This window comes from Falco peregrinus, chromosome 9 (assembly GCF_023634155.1).
Source record: "Falco peregrinus isolate bFalPer1 chromosome 9, bFalPer1.pri, whole genome shotgun sequence".
NCBI lineage: Eukaryota > Metazoa > Chordata > Aves > Falconiformes > Falconidae > Falco > Falco peregrinus.
In genome coordinates, this window is record NC_073729.1 from 20,454,500 (window position 1) to 20,473,064 (window position 18,565).

At 45.4% G+C, this 18,565-nt stretch overlaps 2 protein-coding genes across 3 annotated transcripts in view; both read right to left on the bottom strand.

Moving 5' to 3' along the window:
* Positions 1-774: 774 nt before the first annotated feature.
* On the bottom strand, positions 775-8,395 carry TALDO1 (transaldolase 1). Its single transcript, XM_055813924.1, has 8 exons — positions 8,204-8,395; positions 5,205-5,328; positions 4,659-4,766; positions 3,860-3,991; positions 3,227-3,402; positions 2,862-3,059; positions 1,665-1,810; positions 775-1,010 (listed from the first exon to the last, which is right to left on the bottom strand). Exons 1-8 carry the CDS (start codon positions 8,298-8,300, stop codon positions 978-980), a joined length of 1,014 nt encoding a protein of 337 aa, XP_055669899.1. The 5' UTR covers positions 8,301-8,395; the 3' UTR covers positions 775-977.
* Positions 8,396-9,840: 1,445 nt separating this feature from the next.
* Positions 9,841-18,565, bottom strand: part of EPS8L2 (EPS8 like 2) — a 66,867-nt gene continuing 58,142 nt past the window's right edge. For both annotated transcript variants that reach the window (XM_027795251.2, XM_013304029.3), the window contains 5 exons: positions 17,857-17,964; positions 16,302-16,443; positions 13,596-13,779; positions 12,563-12,695; positions 9,841-12,219 (listed from right to left, as the gene is read on the bottom strand). In XM_027795251.2, coding sequence (XP_027651052.1) covers positions 12,148-12,219; positions 12,563-12,695; positions 13,596-13,779; positions 16,302-16,443; positions 17,857-17,964 — 639 coding nt within the window. In that variant the 3' untranslated portion in view covers positions 9,841-12,147. The remainder of the gene's footprint in view (positions 12,220-12,562; positions 12,696-13,595; positions 13,780-16,301; positions 16,444-17,856; positions 17,965-18,565) is intronic.

The following is an 18,565-nucleotide window of genomic DNA, read 5'->3' on the forward strand; positions in this document are numbered from 1 at the left end:
AAGGAGGTGATAGAACTTAAAAATACCCTCAAACCCACAAAAACCTCAAAACACAAAACCCCCTCATTTGTGGGGTAGAATTGGCAGTAATCCCATTACTATTACATAAAGAAAAGCAGTAACTCCTCCAAAGACAATATACAATTGAGTTGTATCCACATGTTCACTCTGTCAGCTTAGGTTACCAACTGTCAAGTGATTTATTAACTGCTTGAGAGACTTAAGATTTTGAAAACGTAGTCTTTGAATGAGGCTTATGCCCCTGTTGTAATGCAGTGGCATTTTCAGCTTCAATCAGTTCCACGTTCTTCCCGTTACCTTGCTTTGGGCTCTTACACAAGTGGTATTGATATTTAACAAAAACCAGAAACATTTCTTATGACACAGCTTCCCTTCCCCCCCCTTAAAAAGCCTTGAAATACTAATTCTGATGACATTCACCAGGTTTGCCAACTCATAAGTCACTACTGCTGCCGCCTTGGCTGCAGAAAGAGGAAAGGAAGGGACTGGAGCTTAGTTGGTTTAGTGTGTGTCTGTGTGTTTATATATATATTCCTATAAAAATATGTGTGTGTGTTTTGTAAGAGCACCTGCAGGTTTTGTACCAAGGAGGGCTTTTGAAACCTGGGTCTTTTGCCTTTCATGCTGTTTTACTGTGACTAAACTGCTTGCTTAATGTGTTGGGACTGTAACTTAAATAGGAAGTTAATTAAAAAATTTAAAAATCAATTATCAGGTGTCTCCAGCAGTGAAATGAACACATTACAACGGAAGTCTGTGTTAATTTGCATGTATTGACAAAAGTGCCACAAAAATCGGAAATTCTATTTGTCCCTTTGCAAATTGATAAAAAAGCATGATACACAAATCTATCTATATATAGCATGAGACTTTTACAGGTAAGACATTTGTACATCCATTTAAACTCAGATGGTCCACTCATTCAGCCTTGACCACTCAGGAAATTTCTGATTTTTCTACTTTCCATTTTCAGCACTGAACATTCGCTCCTAGAAAGAAAGAAACAGCAGCTGAGTAAGAGTTTGGGAACTGTGCTTTAGCAATGCACGCTTCAGTTGCTGTTAAGTAATTGTCAGTCAACAAGAACAAGTGCCTAGATATGGCAGAGTCGGTGTGTATTTCTTCCCCCCAAAACACACAGTTTATTAATCGCATTTGAAAGATTCTCCATAAACTGACAGCAGACTTTCATGTGGCCTGGCTATACTCGGTCTATGTGTTCTTGATGCCTCCTACTGCCAAGTACAAACATGATTTACTTCCAGCTCGCTATCTGAAGATTATTTATGTGTCCTGTACCACTGCTGACAGCTAACAAGTTTAGAATTAGACTTCTCACTTTGACAGTGTTATCTTGATTAGGTGCCAGTCTAAACACTGCCTTGAGCCTCAAACAGCAGGTGTGGCCATACACATCTGGCATGAATTCTTTCTTGAGATGCAGTGAAGTTGACCGAGTTCATTTAATTTAGGTGGCCAGTTTTCTAGCTGCCTGTCATACACAACATGTTCTGCCTGTACAAAAACCTGATCAGACTTGCTGACAGGTTTCTAATCCTTAGCCATACCACAAGGCACTGTGGGTTAGCTGCAGTACTCGGGAACAAGAGAGGTGGCAGGAGGCAGCATGATACAACACCTACCTTTAACATCCTCTCCAGCTTCATGGCATCTGCAGCAAATCTTCTGATCCCATCAGATAATTTCTCCACAGCCATCTGGTCTTCGTTATGGTGCCAGCGGAATGCCTTCTCATCCAGGTGGATCTTCTCAAGCTCACATGCCTGAGCTGTGCAAGGGGAATTGAAACAGAGACAAACCGTATTACCATACTGTCTAATACCACAGGCTTCCTAAAAGTCTCAAGATTCTGACCATCTCCAGCTGTTGAAAAATTTCAAACACCACTTTCAACATGACTTACTAAGGGGCACACTCTGGGATGCAAGATTGAAAATGCTCCTGATCAGGGTGGGTTTTTTTGGTTGGTTGTTTTTTGGGGGGAAGGGACGGAAGTGGGGGACGGTAGCCTAAATAATCAGTTTCTCTGAGAATACAACATTTGTGTATGCCATTATCTTGTATCTGTTTCTACATGGTACGGTACTTACATAGTTCTTTATAATAAGCCTGAAACAGTCCTACCACAGGGAGATGTTTTAAGCAAATGTGCTGAACAATTAGGTCTTTGAATATTTGGCAAGTCTGTAACAAAAGCTCAATTGATAACATGCCTTCAAGTCAGCTAGCACCCTGTAAGCAGCAACCCGTGACTACAGCTGTGCACAAGTCTCATTTGCAGAGTTGTAAAGCAGCATTTTAATAAGGCTACAGAAAAGGAAGAGTAGTGCAATGGGAACGTGAAGCCATCGTGGTGCAGTATCGCTAGATCAAATCACTTAGTCTTCTGGGGTTTCTAGAGGGAAAACACACTTTCTGGCATGTCTAGAGCTAATTGTATCACTGATGCAGCATTAACATAAGATTAAACCAGGTTTAGCATCTTTGCTAATATTCAGTAAAATTTCATCCCAAGCATATGAAGTAGAAGCTTCTTTCTGCTCTCCCTGCCCCCTCAGGAGAGGGTGCACAATATTTAAGCACCCTCAGAACCCATCATAACCCAGTCAGCATGCTCGGTGGGACCCAAGCCCCTAAAGAAGCGACTGTAGCAATACTGTTGTAATGAGGCTACAGTATTTCCATCAGCAAGGGGTGAAGACCCACCCTTAGAGCAGAATGAAAGCAGGCATCACAGAGCTGAGTGGAACCACGTACTCTGAGCGTTCCAAGTATAAAAAGAGACTGAGCAAGCCCATGTTACATAGAAGTGGACTTACCCTCTTTTACACTGAGTGTGGGGGTTAGCTTGACATACTCTTTGCTGAGCTCTGCCAAAAGCTTGGGTGAAATAGTGAGATAGTCACAGCCTGTGAGTGCTTTTATTTCTCCCGTATTTCGAAACGAAGCACCCATCACAATAGTTTTGTAGCCAAACTTTTTGTAGTAGTTATAGATCTTAGTGACACTCTTCACTCCTAAAAAGGAGAAATCAGCAGCTTTCAGAATAATTCATTTGCAGTACAAATGACTATTTAGAACAAGCTCAAACCCAACATTTTTTCATGAGAGGATTTATATGAGTAAACTGCAGTTTGAATAAATAGCTATTTATTTTTAACAATATGTTAAAAGGAAAGTTCACCTGGATCCTCTGAAGGCTCATAGGTTTTCTTATCTCCATTTGCAACATACCAATCCAGGATACGTCCTACGAATGGGGAAATCAGAGTAACTCCAGCTTCAGCACAGGCAACGGCCTGAGCAAAGGAGAACAGCAAGGTCATGTTGCAGTGAATCCCATATTCTGCTTCCAGAACCCTGCAGACACAGGCTGGCTTAAAACAGCGGTTTGCTCACCTACCGAATTTATAGCCTAGTAACAAGCCGGTAAGTTAAAACTAATGAATTTCTTGAGTTAAATTAGGCATGTAGTAGAGTTTATAAGCTTTAAAGTTTGAAGCTAACAGAAAACGTTTTGCACTGCCAGACTCTGCTTTACTTAATACTGTTCCTTGAACCAAATGCAGACAGCTTAGCATGATATTTCAGGAAACTGTTTGTGTCCCAGCCCAGCCCAGCCCTTGTATGAACAAACTTTTCCTATTTCAACAGAGAGCTGTAGCAGAGCACCTTGCTTGCTAGCTGTAGCCCTAGTAACAGATTTCCTGCTGCAGTGCTTTCAAAACAATTGTTAATATTTTAAGTGCCCAATGCATTTATCAGGTGCCTGTGACCTGATACCATGAATCAGCATACCAGGTACAGAAATACTTACTTGCCAGCCTGGATTCCTTCCCACGTTGAAGACAGCTTTATGAGAATACGATCCTTACCAATTCCTGCTTCCTTATAAAGGTCAATGAGACGCCTGGCCCTTTGAATCATTCCTTCCTTATCAAAGGACAACCTTTGAAACAAGAACAGGACTGCTTAAAACTTTTTTTTTTTTAAATGCTCTCCCCACCAAATCCCATTGAAAAACACTATCTTATCTTATCAGCATTTATACACCAAAAGCAGGTTTTTGTTCTCAGAGATGCTGCCTGGATTGTGAGCCCATTAAGCAGGTGTATGACAGCACTGCTGCTCTTGGATTCAGGGGATCCAGAGCTCAAGATAGCTTTCCTTGAGGAACGTTATAAAGTTTTCTATAACAAATGCAGAAGCTAAGCATTAGAAGTGAATTGGCAATGAGCAGGTTAACAAGGCAAGTCCTACACAAGTCTTCAAATAAACTGTTAAAACAGATCTCTTGGTACATCGAGAATACATTATCACACAGAAAAGAATGAGCAAAATTAAGTACGCTGGAAGCATGAGGTTTACCTTGCTTCAGAAACAACAGGAAGATTACAAAAATCCAATCTCAGCATTACTTGTTTTCATAAAGTTTTCTCACAGAGTTATAATCAAGCTAAGGGAAATCCATGCTTTAATTAAATATTAACAATATAAACTCTTGCTATCTTGTAACAGTGAGCTGTCCAGTCAAGAACATCTTTCTCCAACTCACATCATGTCTCTTTTTGTATGTACATATATATCCAGGGTAACCCAGAAGAAAAAGAGCCAACCTTGCATCTACTTCTGTGGACACACGGCCAGGTATCCTCTTCAATATTTCAGCTCCAAATAATACAAAAAGTTTGTCACAAGCGTTTTTGATCTGCTCCTCTTCTGACCTGAAAACCAGAAACAGCAAAATCATTTCGGGGTGGGGGGAATCCTGCATTCACATCTTGCCATGGATTTGAAGATCAAATTTCACAGCCCATTCAAAACTAAATTCCAGAGTTCAAGTAGCCACCTCTGCTCTGCTCCATGTTTATGTTCTGCCGTTGGATGCTGTTTCCTATGATGCTGTCAACTCAAGAGTGTTTTCCTGAGCAGTCCTAGGGGGCTATGTGTGAAATGGTGAATGGAGATGCGCTTCTTCAAAGCACATCTGAACTGAGCCTAAGAATTTTTTCCTTAAGGGTTGAGGCTTTTTGGGGTAGCAGATACACCCATGAATATGTGAGGGGTAAATCCCAGTACATTGCTAGTAGTACTGAATGCTATTTGTATAAATAAGGCATCTTAAATATACATGTATTGAGATTAAAAAAATCTCTACTTACCCGCCAAGTTTTTTCCCATAGGCAACAGCATCATCCACAAGTTCCTGGTAAACTGGCATCTGAGCAGCAGCTAGTATCAGAGATGGGTTTGTGGTGGCATCCAGGGGCTTGTACTCATCAATTGCTAGGGAAATAAAAATAGCCTGTTTAAAACAACCAGAGCAAGCCTCAGCAATTAAAAGGATTGTGCTTAAATATGTGACAATGTAAACACTTATGCAGGATAGATAGTAGTGTTTGTGATGGAGCAGACTAGTGCACAACGATGTTTAAATACCGCTGCCTGAAAGCTGGCTTGTGCCCGAAGTACCAGAACAAGGTTAGCAGAGCTGCAGTGCTAAGATACGGCAAAGTTTACTCGCTGCTGTAGACACTGCCCAAAAGAAACAGACTTGCAGAGATGACAGATGAAGAGAAGTACTACTAATTTGTAACTTCTCCCATCTGTCCAGATCCTATTCACCAGCACAGCCGAGTTCCAGGAATCACAGGGAGGAAGTAAAGCCGAGGGGATCTTTCTTCCCTCCTAGCGGTCAGGCATGTGGGGCTTTGTTTGTCTACAGCCGTTAGGACCAGAACAGGAGAAGAACAATCTGTTAGGCTCTAGCAGCTTTTCTTACTGCCTCTTAAAACTTTCGCAGATAGTTGCAGACCATTTCTTAGTATCTGTTCTTGTAATTTCCTTGTACTATCAGGCTTGTTTCCTTCCTTACAGGGGATTATGTGACCCTTTGGGTTATCGTAAGCCCTGGGCTATGCCTGTTTGAGGGGACACTGGCTGTTTACGGGGTAGACTGTGGCCATGCCCTCTCTGGCCATAAGCACAGCAGAGCTGCCGGGCACGCAGAGCCTGACTCAGCAAATGGGCCAGAGCCTCTGCAGGCCATTCCCATATTAACACAGCTAAATGTGAAAACCAGTAAAATTTATTACTAGCCCATTTTCCTCAGCTTTTCTGCACAGCGATAAAAGCCCAAGTTTGAGAGTGCAACTTTTTTTTTTTTTTCCAGTCACAGAGAAACTATTGTTTTTCCATAGCTCCCTCCTAGGCAATGTCATTATCCTGGAGCAAGTCTACTCCATACAAACAGGTCCCTCAAAACATGCTTCAATTCACATGGATACTGCTTTAAATAAAGCAGTACACCAATGAAACTTGGTTCTGAAGCATACGCACAATTTTAGAGAAGTGTATTTTGACAGTTTATTACTTCTTTCCAGCCTTGCAGCATTTGGAGACTTACGGATGTCTGGCAACATGCATAGAGGAACCTCGTTAAGTCTGTCACCCTGTCAGGGAGCAGTCAGCAGCCTGTGTTTTAGCTGGGTGGCACCAGCTTTCCACAGGGAATCTGTGACCATCGTGCCTCCTTCCCTCATTGTGAGCACGAAGAAAGCCAGGCTGAAGCCTAAGCATATACTGGTCCAGCTTAGTGAAAAAGCAAAACTAGTTCAGGTACTAAAGAGGCCACCACTAGCTATGGCAGGTACTTGCTTCAAAACCCACTGAAACCAGCACCCCTTCCTCACGGCACCCGACCCGCGTGTTTATCGAGGCACAAAGCTGGTGTTAGCCACAACTGCACCTTCACAAGCATCTGTGTTTAACTTGAACAGGGAGGGAGGTGCTGACTAGTCTTGTTTGGATTGTAAGAGACTCACAGGCCAACAACAGGCAGCCAGAAGTCAAACAGCAAAACTGTTTCAAGGAGCTTGTCAAAACTTTCTGGCAGGCAGCACCCAACCTCCTTACTGCCACCCACACACACCCCCCTTGGCCATCACAAGGATTATTATTTTTTTTTTTCCATTATGCTTTTTTGAAACCAGGGTAGACAATATAATGTTTTAAATTGATGCAATTTCAGCACAGACTGGGCTTTAAGCCAGGTTTGTTGCTAGTTTTCAAGCAGCACAACTTGAAGGCACGCAGATCCAGCAAGGCTGAAGTTACCTAATCACTTTGTGTTAACAGCTCTCTGGATGCAATGTTTGATGAAACTGCATCGGTGCTCCGGCTGCTGCGGCACCGCGGCTGTCTCTCCTGCCGGACTGACTCGTAAAGGTGAGCCATGGTTTCTCCGTGAGGTTTCACGCAGCCTGACGCTCGGAATCAAGCGATCCAAACCGACCAGCAGCTGTACATTCCCTCGAGCTAGCACGACTCCGTAAGCACAGCCACACGTGGCACGTGTCCGAGCCCTCGCGACCCTCGTGCGCTCTTAATCTTAAATTTACCAATGGCAGACGTTTGACAGTTGCCACTTAGGACTGTTTATTCCTCACCTATAGGATTAGTAAGCAGCAGGCAGATTACCGCAGGCCAGGGTGATGGCAGAACAGGATTCAAGCGTTGCTCTACACCACCCCGAAACGTTCGGGCGGGACGTTCAGAGGAGGCTGCGTGCCCAGGCAGCGCCGCTTCGGAGCAAGCGGGTCTGTCACGAACGGCAGCCCCCTCGCCAAGGGGAGCCTGCTCATGCTCCTGACCTAAGGCGAGCAAAACCACTCTCGTGTTATTCTCTTTGCTTCTGTCATTTCAAGACAAAACCCCAAATGTACGGTGGTTATTGCGGGGGGCATCGTGTTAACACCCCAGAGCTTTGCTTGTCAGCCTGGCACTTCAGTGACAGCGCGCGGAGCTAAGCACCGGGGTTTGTGGACGCTCCAGGTCAAAATGGGGGGGGAAAAAAAAAAAAAAAGATAAAATAATTACCGGAGGGGCTGGTGGCTGAGCCACACGGCCCGGCTCGGCCCCCCAGGTCTGCGGCGGGTCTCTCGGACCCACGGGGTTACTGACAGCGGGTCCCAGCAGCCGCAGCCCCCCGAGCAGGGCGGCCCTTCCCGCAACACCGGCCTTGCGCAACGCACCGGCACCGCCACCTCCCCCCCGCCGCCACGGTGGTTCGCTCCGTCTCAGGCGCTCGCCCCTTCGGCCGGGCGCGCCCACTCTCCGCGGAGGGGGATGCGGTGATACCCCCCCCGCCCCAGCCTCTCACCGTTGAAGTCCCCGGTGTCGGCCACCACGGTGGTGTGGTGCTTGAGCTGGTCCAGCACCGACTCCATCTTCTGCCGCTTTACGGGAGACACCGACATAATGGGCGGGGATGGGGGCTCACGCCGCCTATACGGGACCCTGCGTGCCCGGAGGGGAGCCGGCCTGCGCGCGCACCCGCCGCTCGCTCGCTCCCGACACCGCGGGGTGGGGCGCGCCGCGCCGCCCGCCAATCTCATCCCGGAGGGAGACAGCGAGCCAGTAAAAATTGCGGAGGCAAGACGGACGCGGCCGGGAGGAGCTCGGATAGGGCGGGGGGGCGGGAGAAAGTTTCTTATTGGGTGATTTGGCGGCTGAGGAGAGGGTCACCCTGGCGACCGGGAATGCGGCGGCCGCTGTGCGCCATTTTCCTCAGAGCGGCGGGCTGCGCTCCCGGTGGGCTGAAGGGGCCCGCCTGTCGCCTCCTGGCCCCAGGAGCTCCCTAGGGCCTCCTCGCGGCCGGGTATGGCGCCTAAGCCGCCCTTCAGGCGTCCGTCCCCTTGGGCCCGCGGGGCCTCGGCGGGACGGAGCCCTGCCAGTGACAGGAGATGGCGGCGGGAGGGTCGCTGAGGGTGAGGCCTTCGCCCCGCTTAGCGGCCCTGAGGAAACTCGCAGCCCTGCTGCCCCTGCGTTAGCCCTCTGCGGGAGCTGAGTGGTGTGGTTCCTCCCTCACTGTTGTAGCAAGGCTTTGGTGCCTTTGCCAGGGCTCCAGCCTGTGCAGCCGTGCCAGAGGGAGGCACCTGGCCCTGTGAGGCATGCTGCCTTGGGCACATATGGCTCTTCTTCGTTTGCCTAAACTTCATCTGGAGAAGGTGATCCTGTTAACATCGTTGTGCTTGGGCAACGGAACTTGGCTGCAAGTGTTGCAGAAACTGCCACTTGGCCTTTAAACAGAGGCTGTTTGGATCATGCTCTTCCCCTTGTTTTGACATGTTTCAGTCATGCCACAGTATTTTCCCTTCCCGATGAACAAGAATATGCTTCGTGCTTTGTCCAGCTCAGAGTGGATAACGGAAAGAGGCATTAGGTTTAAGTCCTGTTTGAATTGTGTGACTATGTAGGAAACATGTTCTCGCTGCTTCCAGAGTCCTTTGCCAAGCAGTGACAGAGAGCCTGCCTCGTATCCTCCATCCTTTCTCTTTGTTCTCAGCCCAGCATTAGCTGGCATTGACCAAACTTGGATGTTTTCAGCTTGCCGGTGCAAAACGTAGTCTTGGGCAGTATCTTTGTGTGTAAACGCTGGTATGTTGTCTCCGTTGCATGTTCCAGAGGTAAGAGAAATTTGTTCTTCAACAAGACAAGAAGGGGGATGTTTTGGATCCAGATGGTAGCTTTCGTGGTGTTTGATTGCTGTCATATGTGGGATTTTCATCTGCCCCTGTTTTTACATCCCAGTGATTATCAAGGCTGTAACACCCTTCCTTTTGAATGGCTGTCGTTCCCCTTCGCCCCCCCCCCCCCCCCCGGGAAACAAAAGGCAACGTGGTTTCAGATACTCTGCTGTGTATCTTTGACTCACAGTAACAAGTTGTTACGAAAAGCCAGCCCTTAACAACTGGTTTTGTGTCCTGTTACTTTAATTTATATCCAAGTGAAAGAGACAGGGATAGAGTTATAACTTAACTATTTTAATAAGTCTTATACAGTGCATGGTTATATCATTTTATCCTTTGTTCAATCACATTAATGTACAGTACATTATAGCGTTATCTGCAGGCAATACAAATAAAACAGATGCACAGCTTAGTTATATGGAAATCTTAAAAAGTGACTTCTGCAATAAGGTCTTCTGATGTAGTTATGTTATGAAACACTCCCTTGGCTCCTGGCTTTACAGAACTGTTGTGTACTCTTCTATTATAATCCCAGGCAACTATATTTCTGTGTGATTGCTTTCCTTTATACCCAAAGACAAAAATGATGGTGTGTTTCCTAGCTCACTGGGTTTTTTTTATTTTCAGTTTAGAAATTATTTCACCTCCTGTGCTTCTGACACCAACGGTTTGCCAGTGTTCACACCTGCTTCCTATCTCCACTCTAATCCAGAGCCAGGGCTTCTCAGGAGGACTGTCCTCATCATTCCTCCCTGACAAGGTGAGTGCCCTTTCAAATTCCAGCCGCTATGGCAAGCCTGCAGGGTTGTGACTAAAATGTGACCCTCCCCTGTAAGTTCCTTGCCTGCACCCTACTTCTGCTGGTGCTGACAATGTCCTTTTTCCAGATTAAGAAAATATATCATCCATTCTAAACGTTTTTGGAAGAGCAAAGCCAAAACTGAGAGGTGCATCAGTAGTCTCAGATTTAGACGTGTGCTCCCCAGCCACTGCTTTACAGCTGTACAGCTTTTTTAATTAAATGTGCAAAGACAGACCCAAATTGTGCAAAGACATAGGCACAGTGCTTAACCCTTAAAGGAGGTGGGACCATTCACAGCATGTAAAGGAAAGCACATGTGTAAGTCTTTGTGGAGTCGGGGCCTGAATTCCCATTCAACCGAAGTTAAGGTGTGTGAGTGGGGGAGAAAGACAAAGCTTTTCAAGTCTGTGAGCAGTTCCTCTAGATGAATTTGCTTTACTGCATTCCTATCAAGTTGGTCTGTAAGTAATATACAGATACAAATCCAGTGTCTGCCAAACTTGCTGTGGACAGGCACCTCACTATATGCTTGGTTGATCTTTTAAAACTTTGAGTAAGTTACTGATGCATAATCACTTATGTCTCTAGGGAAAGGGATTTTTTTTCCTCATCCCTATTTATAGATTGTAAGAATGAGGGATTTTTTCAGTAGATAGGTTGTATACATATGCACGTAGTGTTAGTAAGAAAAACAGGAAGTGAAGAACAATAGCTTCTACTAAATTAGATTGTTTTTTTTTTCTTGTGGCCATTTATTCTGTATTAAAAGAGCCTTTCCAAGTGCATTTTTGTTTCTTAGATGTTTAGGAAAGATTTCAGATTACTCTTTGCAATGAAGACGTGAAGGTGGGGATGAGTGGTGAACAACCTGGGGAGTGATTTGGGTGTGACTTGCTTGGGAGCAAATGGTAGGGGCTTATCTCCTCCTTGTTTGAGGCCTGGGTTTGGCAATACTGCAACTTCCCGATGCAGGATCAGTGCCAAGGTAAAGGGCTGCACTGCCTGGAGCCAGAGCCTCTGCTAAGCAGGGATGATAAGGCTGAACTCACCTATTTGCAGATTCACATCACTTCAGTTGTCATTCAGATCCTGCTTGTTATGCAATGAAAGCCTGTGTCCACTGTTCAAAGATAGCACTAACTGTACATGTATGCAAGGAAGCAGCCAATCTTAGGTCCTGTGTGTTGCGATTCTAGCCTTGTCCATCAAGGGAGCATGGGGTGACAGAAGGAGGACAGTGAATTGCCACAGAGCCTTTGCTAGTGGGCTGCAGGGGATATCTGCCACAGAGCAGGAAATAAAACAGTGGAGAAAATACTTTTTTCTGTGGTCCAGACTCTATAAACATTCAGGCTGGCTTGTTCTGTGCTGTGTGCTATGACCTCTTTTCCCAAGCTGTGCTGGCGAGGCAGGTGGGAGCAGGTACGCCCTATGTGAAAAGCTTTGCAGGGTCTTTTTTGCTTGAATCAAACCCTTGTTGTACGTTCAGACATGTGTGAATTCTGATCTGCTCTGATCACATGCACATAAAATTTCAGTATAAAATATATAGTTATAATAAAAAAAATACTTCATGCAATATTAAAACACCTTTCCCAATGGGGCATGGTCTTATTGTCTACCCTTATCAACAGTGTTCAAGAAATTGTCACTTTGATGGCAATTACACCGCTAAGTAGAGCACTGCTGTCTCTTGTCTGGACTGAAGATCATTGCTTTCATTCCCTTTTTCTGCACTACTATGACTAATAGCTGAAATAAAGCAGATAGATTTTAATTAGCGGAATCAATCCTTTCCTGGCGACGCTTCATGATTTCTTGGAGCTCTGACTCCCCTCTGTTTTTCTAGAAGGGAAAGAAAACAGGAAATTTGAATTTTAACTTCAAGCTGTAGTTAAATTATTGATTTTAACTAATGCTGTGAGAGTAGAGCTAGTCTCAAAGGGCTAAGTGGTTACCAGTAAGAAGGCAGATTCATTAGCGGGGAAAGGGTGACCTGCCTTACAGATCTGGGGCTTTTTTACTTAAAAGGCTTTTCTGCATTTTTAGGTGTGTGTTATTAGTTGTGTGGGTTTTGTTTATTTGGCTTCTTAAAAATTGTATTTGTTAAAATGGCTGTTTAATGGGCTATCTGACACTGCCAGTACAGGTACCCATTCAGGTAGGAATTGTCCAGAAAGCTGCTTACCTCCAGTTGGTTTTTCTCCACTGTGATTTTACTGTATACTCTGTTTCCCTCATCACCACACACTTTCTTCAGCTCCTCTCTGTTGAGGGAGAAGAGCTGAGCTCCAGTAAGGATGCCAAGATGTTCCACTGTCCTGGGAAGACAAAAAGTGAGATGATAATTGTGCTACATGTGGCCTTTTGCCAAAGGAGAGGAGTCAGAGATCAAAGGGCTGTAAGCAGCTGATGTGCAGCCCTTGCACCAGGGCCGTATCACATGCAAGGCCCTGGGGCTGTGCCAAGGTGGCAGCTGTTGGGGGACCCAAGCTCTCTGCGGGGATGACAGCAAGCTGTGAGGAGCAGGTGAAGCAAGCATCACCCTGGCACCCGCTGTGTACCCAGCCCCATGGATATTGCAGTGATTTCACTCCAGTTGCATCGCATTGGGGAAGCAATCCTGGAGCTCCTCTCGGCCTGCTGTGCAGAGTGTAAGTTGGCATTTGTTACTCTGGACCACAAGCAGGTTTTTGGTCCTTCCCTGGTGGCCAGGAAGATTTGCTAGTCCCAGCTGAGGCTCTGGGTCTTCCTCAGAGATACTTTAGGACAGCCTCTCCAGAGACAGGCAGTCATCTGGAATTTGCACTTCAGGACACAGGTTTAGTTAGTTAATTAGTTATTTTTCTCTTTAAGTTCAGCACTCTGCTGGCTTACTGATGCCAGACAAGCACCAGCGGTAGGATATTGTGTGGTGCTTGGCTGTGAGTTGTGTCAATAAGAAAGACCATTCCTTTATTTGCAGCTACTTGTTAGGTCTCTTGCTGCACAGTAAGACAAGGTTTGTTTGATAGTGTATAGGAAAGAAAGGGAGTAAGTTTGGGCTCTGCATGTACTGGTTACACAGCCTGGGTTTAACATGATTAAAATCTAATTTGCAACACAGGCTCTCTAAATAAATACAAGTGACTCGCAATCCGGTGGAAATGTTGCAAGCTGCCTCCCCCACTCCTTTTTAAATGAAGGATCAGCATTTCATAAGGTAGTAAAGTAGGTCTTACTCTTTGCTGAATGACTTTGCCTCCAGCCAAGCTTTGACTTCTTCAGTGCTGGATTCAAAGGTGAGGGGCACAAAAACTTGCTGAGGCTTTTCCACTTTGAAATTCCTCTGGGGGGGCTGAATTTTATTGTTTGTGATCTTCTTTAGCAGCTCATCATTCAGCTCATCCATTTGATGAATAAGTTCTGGGGAAACAAGGCACAAGGTAGAGAACAGGGAATGAGATCAAGTCTTCAGTCACAAATCCTATTAAATTAGTGTGTTTGCAGGGAAATTGTGAGGAAGATCAGAATGTGGCTCAGCATTTTTATTAACTCTGTAAATACACCAAAGGGAAGTGCTTACTTTTGTATTTTAGTTGTAGAGAACAAGCTGAAGTGCTTTGTTAGAGCAATAGATTGAACAATGACGTTTTGACCTTCAAACTTCCATCTGGAACAAATGCGTAAAGGGAGACCACCACAGTTTTGGAGGTGGCAGACTGCTGGAGCAGACTGTGGGAATCTACCCTTCCCTCCCAAGCCAATACTCTCAACTTCTGTCAGCTTTTGAAACCTCACTTTCTCTTTGGGAGAAACCTAGATATCTGCAGTTTTTATCCAGAATGTTGGAGGGGAGGAATCACAAAGTAACAGCTAAATGCTCATTGTCCATTCAGCAATCACTGAATCTAAAAAGCTGCTTAAGGGTTTTGTGCAGCATGACTGTCCCCCAGAAAAAGGCACGGTTTGGTATAAGCACTGTGTGTCTGAGATTTTGACCTTGTTATCTCAGCAATGTCTGTTAGCCTAACTGGGGAGTCTTGGAACAACTGCTGCTGTTCCTGGGAGAAATGAAATCTGTGGTTCTGACATTGACCAGCATTGATATGGCTGTATAATTTCTAAAGGGAAGTGTATTCTCTGTCACGGTATACACCAGCAGACTCTGGGCTGTCTCATTTAACAAGCACATATCCCCCAGTTCGTGTTTGACTGCGTAGAGATTGGTCTGGTGTGGGAGAGAACTCCTGTCTGTGGAGGTGTTTGCTTTTAGCCAACTGGAACTAGACTACCAATCTATCTGTTAGAAAATTCCTAGTCAAAAGTACTTGTTGGGGGAAAAGGGTGTCATATTTGGCAAAATAACAGGAGAACATTTTGATAAGAACATGGTCATTTTGCATGACTGGTGTCTGTAGGAGGTGCTGGTAAGAACCTGTATTTTCACCTGTTTTATATACAAATTTATATTGAGACCAATCTTGTTTCTTATGTTGCTAACCTATTCTGTTCATCACACCTCATTCAAAAGACATAAACCCCTGCAACACAGACTAGCAGAAGTTTTTTCAAGGGTGTAAAACTTGATCTGACAGTGACTTTGCTCCCACCGATGCTGTCAAGTGGTGACAAGGGACAGGGTCACTTTTCCCTGATGCCTGATGTTGCTGTTGTGTTTGTGCTTTAGTTTGTCATCTTCCTGTTTTTGAGTTACTTAGTTCTCTTCAGACTATTGAAATAAGGAAATTGCCCAGCAAATTTAACAGCAGGGAGGGGAAAAACCCCTGAGGCCATGTGAGACAGCAGGGCCTGATTATCTGTTTTTGAGAATGAGGTTCCCATTTTTCTGTGCTCTTGTGTTGCCATTTGTTTTCTTCTCATTGCCTCTTTGCTGTCACCTGATTAGAAGGCCAGTTCTGTGAGCACCTACAATTAGAATCTTGGTTTTGAGCTGTAGCTCTGCTCCCTCTACTTCTCAGCGTTCCTTGTTACTTCTAATAAGTAACTTGCTGATCCAAGTCCTCAGAGCTCCAGCTTTTGCTGTGCAGCTAAATAAAGTGGCAGGAGGCATGAAGTGGGTGGGAGCAGCACACTCATAAAACTCCACTGAGACATCATCTAGTATCACTTTTTCCATGAATCTCCTGAAGACTGTGGAGAATAACTCAGTGTTATTAATAGGTATGTGTCCATGATGCTCATGTTATGGGGATTTCCATCATCCCCAAAGGGCTTCTGCTTGCAGGAGTCCATGGTGGCTGGACAGGGGATGAGCCCCGGTTGTGGCCTCGGGGGGACAGCTTGCTGTGGGTGTATGCAGCGTGTAATAAGGGGGTGAGGTGAGCAGGGCTCCTGGCCTTCCTCATGCTCTATGACACCACATAGCATGTGCAGGGCGAGGGAGTGATGTGAATCTTGTATTTGGCAGATCTGCTGGGTGGGATTTCTCTGAAACCACGTGAAGGAACGGGTCAGGTGGGCACCACATTGTGTGGCAGGAGGCAAAGAGCAAAGGAAGCAGGAGGAAGGGATTGACCTGAATATGTGTGGTTGCTGAGACACTCAGACATTTTGGCAGGGAAAGAAAACTCTCTCCTTAGGAGAAGGAGGAGGAAGGTCAAGCTGGAAGGAGGGTTAAGGTGATCACCTTTTTGCCCTGCTTGTCCCAGGCTGCCTCAGAGCTTGTGACGTGAGTCAGTGAGCTCCTTACAGCTGCTCTGTTGGCTGTTGTACTACCTGGAATCTCTTCCAAAACCACTGCTGATCTATTGCTTATAAGAAAGAAAACCACCAGGACAGAGAGTGAGCAAAAGCACATGCTCGCAGAAACTTCTCAGTTAAGACCTGAAATGCAAAGCCATGGTGCCATGCTCTCTGTCTGGCTGAGGCTACTATGTGTGGCTAAAAGGTGCCTGGGTGCTGGGAGTGCGGTGTGGGACACATACGTTCTTTGGCGTCCTGGGGAGAGTTCCGCGATAACATTTCACTTCCCCATTTATCCCCAGCGTAGCTGGCAGGTAGCTTGTGAGTTGGGCTGGATGGTCCGTATCCTCTGGGGCTTGGGTCTCCTTTGTACCTCTGGTTAGACTAGATGATAAGAAAGAAAAAAAAAAGTATAAGAATTTTTTTGCCATTTTTCATTTTCTTAAACTTTTTGCCTTCCACCCACAAGAGCAAACTGAGGGACAAATTGCCACATTCTCCCTGTGCTGATCTGGGGCCGCTCAGCTGAGGCTGGTGAGATCTCAGGTGGAGTTGCGTGGAAGAAGTTAATTTCTGGGGTTTCATGGAATGAACAGAACGCAAACCAAAGGCCAAAGACTGCGTGAAGGCATTTACACCCCTGGAGAACGTCACACAGCGAGGCATGGTGTTTTATGCTTGCTTACTACTGCTGTGGATGACATGCATGACTCGGCCCTTTAGCCTTTTGCTATGCAGAATTTACTGCTTGTAGGGCCTCCTTGGAGATGGAGAGCAAGGGAAACAAAAGGATTTTTTATTAAGAGGAAACAAACAGAAATCTGTTTTGAAGCTAAAGCACTGCAGCTCTAGTAACTGGATGTAAAGTGGGACCACTGCCAACTGCCTGGAGCAGTCTGAAAAGAGTTTTTTGACATTTTGATTAAACTAACAGGGCTTTTATCCAGAGGCCTGCTGGGGCACCTTATGCTTTTCCCAAGCTGTGAAATACCAAAGCGGGGAAGAAATTCCACACACAAATGCAAGGTGGTGCTTAAGAGCAATATTCGCTTAATACTCACTTTGATGTTATTTCCATCTGCTTCCACTCCAGTCACTTGTTCCTGCTGCTGAACTGGATGAGGGAACTGTCTGTCTTTAATTTAATCCCCAACAAAAATCTCAGGATTTTTGCTTTTTTAGCAAAATTTGCTTTTATGGCTGCATTAGCTCTTTCATCCTGTTCACAGCACAGCCCTGAAAGCAGCAGAGTTTTGCAACAGAGGAGGTGGTAAACCATAGGCTGAGAAGAAGTATGTGGGTTTGGGCGGGGGAAGGCACTAGCAAAAGGTGGAACTCTTTCAAGACACTGCAGCCAGTGCTTCTTTGGTGACACCTCATTGCAAGACCTTTTCTATTGGGATGGCAGGTCCCGGTGCTAGGCTCAGGGTGGGTGTCCTTTTGAGTGAGGGTATTGCTTCATAGCAGGCTGCTGCTTATAGCACTGTGCCTGTCCCACAACCCTGCCAGCCAGGCACCACTGGCAGCAGTTGGCATGCTCAGCATCTTAGAGCGGGAGGAAAGCATGGGCCTATAGGTCTTGTTTGGGGAGGGGGAAGGTAATGATGGCAAAATGTGGGCGTTTTATCATAGGAGACTGAGGAAGCTCCAGGATCCTGGTTTGTCTGCTTGTGAGGGTTCATCCTGACTTGTGCACAGCATCCTAAGAATTCCAGGGAGGTCTAATGACAAGATCATTGTCAGAAGCTGATTATGCCCTGCAGCTGGCTGCCAGTTAAATATCATCTGACTACAGACCTGTTCGAGCTCTTCCAGTTTCACTACATCCAGGATATTATAAGGGACATAACCAGCCTGCCCACTCCGGTTGAGCAACTTCCACCACTGCTTATTATCTTCCAACACCTGACAGGGGGAAAAATAAATTTGCTAGTGAGAACATCAAATTTCTGGCATCCATAAATGACATGTAGTGGGAGTAAACCACACAGTAACATAAAGTTGTCAGAATAACATCACCAAGACCAGGAGCTGGCACACAGATCTGTTGTGCTCATTTGCAGTTTAGGGCCAAAGCCTTTCCTGAAAAGCATCAGAACTTGCCCTAATGGTGAACAGGAGAGCATCTCTGGGGGAAAACAGATCTGGGGTGCTGAAGAACTCATAATTACAACTTAATTTGCCTGTTTCTCCATTATTTATTTATTTTTCCCCAGTGACTGAGTTTGTGTGTTGTCTTTTTGCATTAAAAAAATAAATCAAGAGTGACTCCTGCCAGAGATGCTGGAGTGTTATCATGGAACTTGATCATATGTCACAACACATAACATAATCACATCATCACCATGATACAGCAAGAAGGTTGCCTGTATCTCCTGTTGTTCCTGCCCCCTGCTTCTTTCAGAAGGCTTGTTTTTATCCAGAACCATGATTTTTTTTTTAAATTTTTTTTTTTCAAAGTAAGCTTCCTAGAATGGATCATCTTTGTTGGCAGGACTCACACATA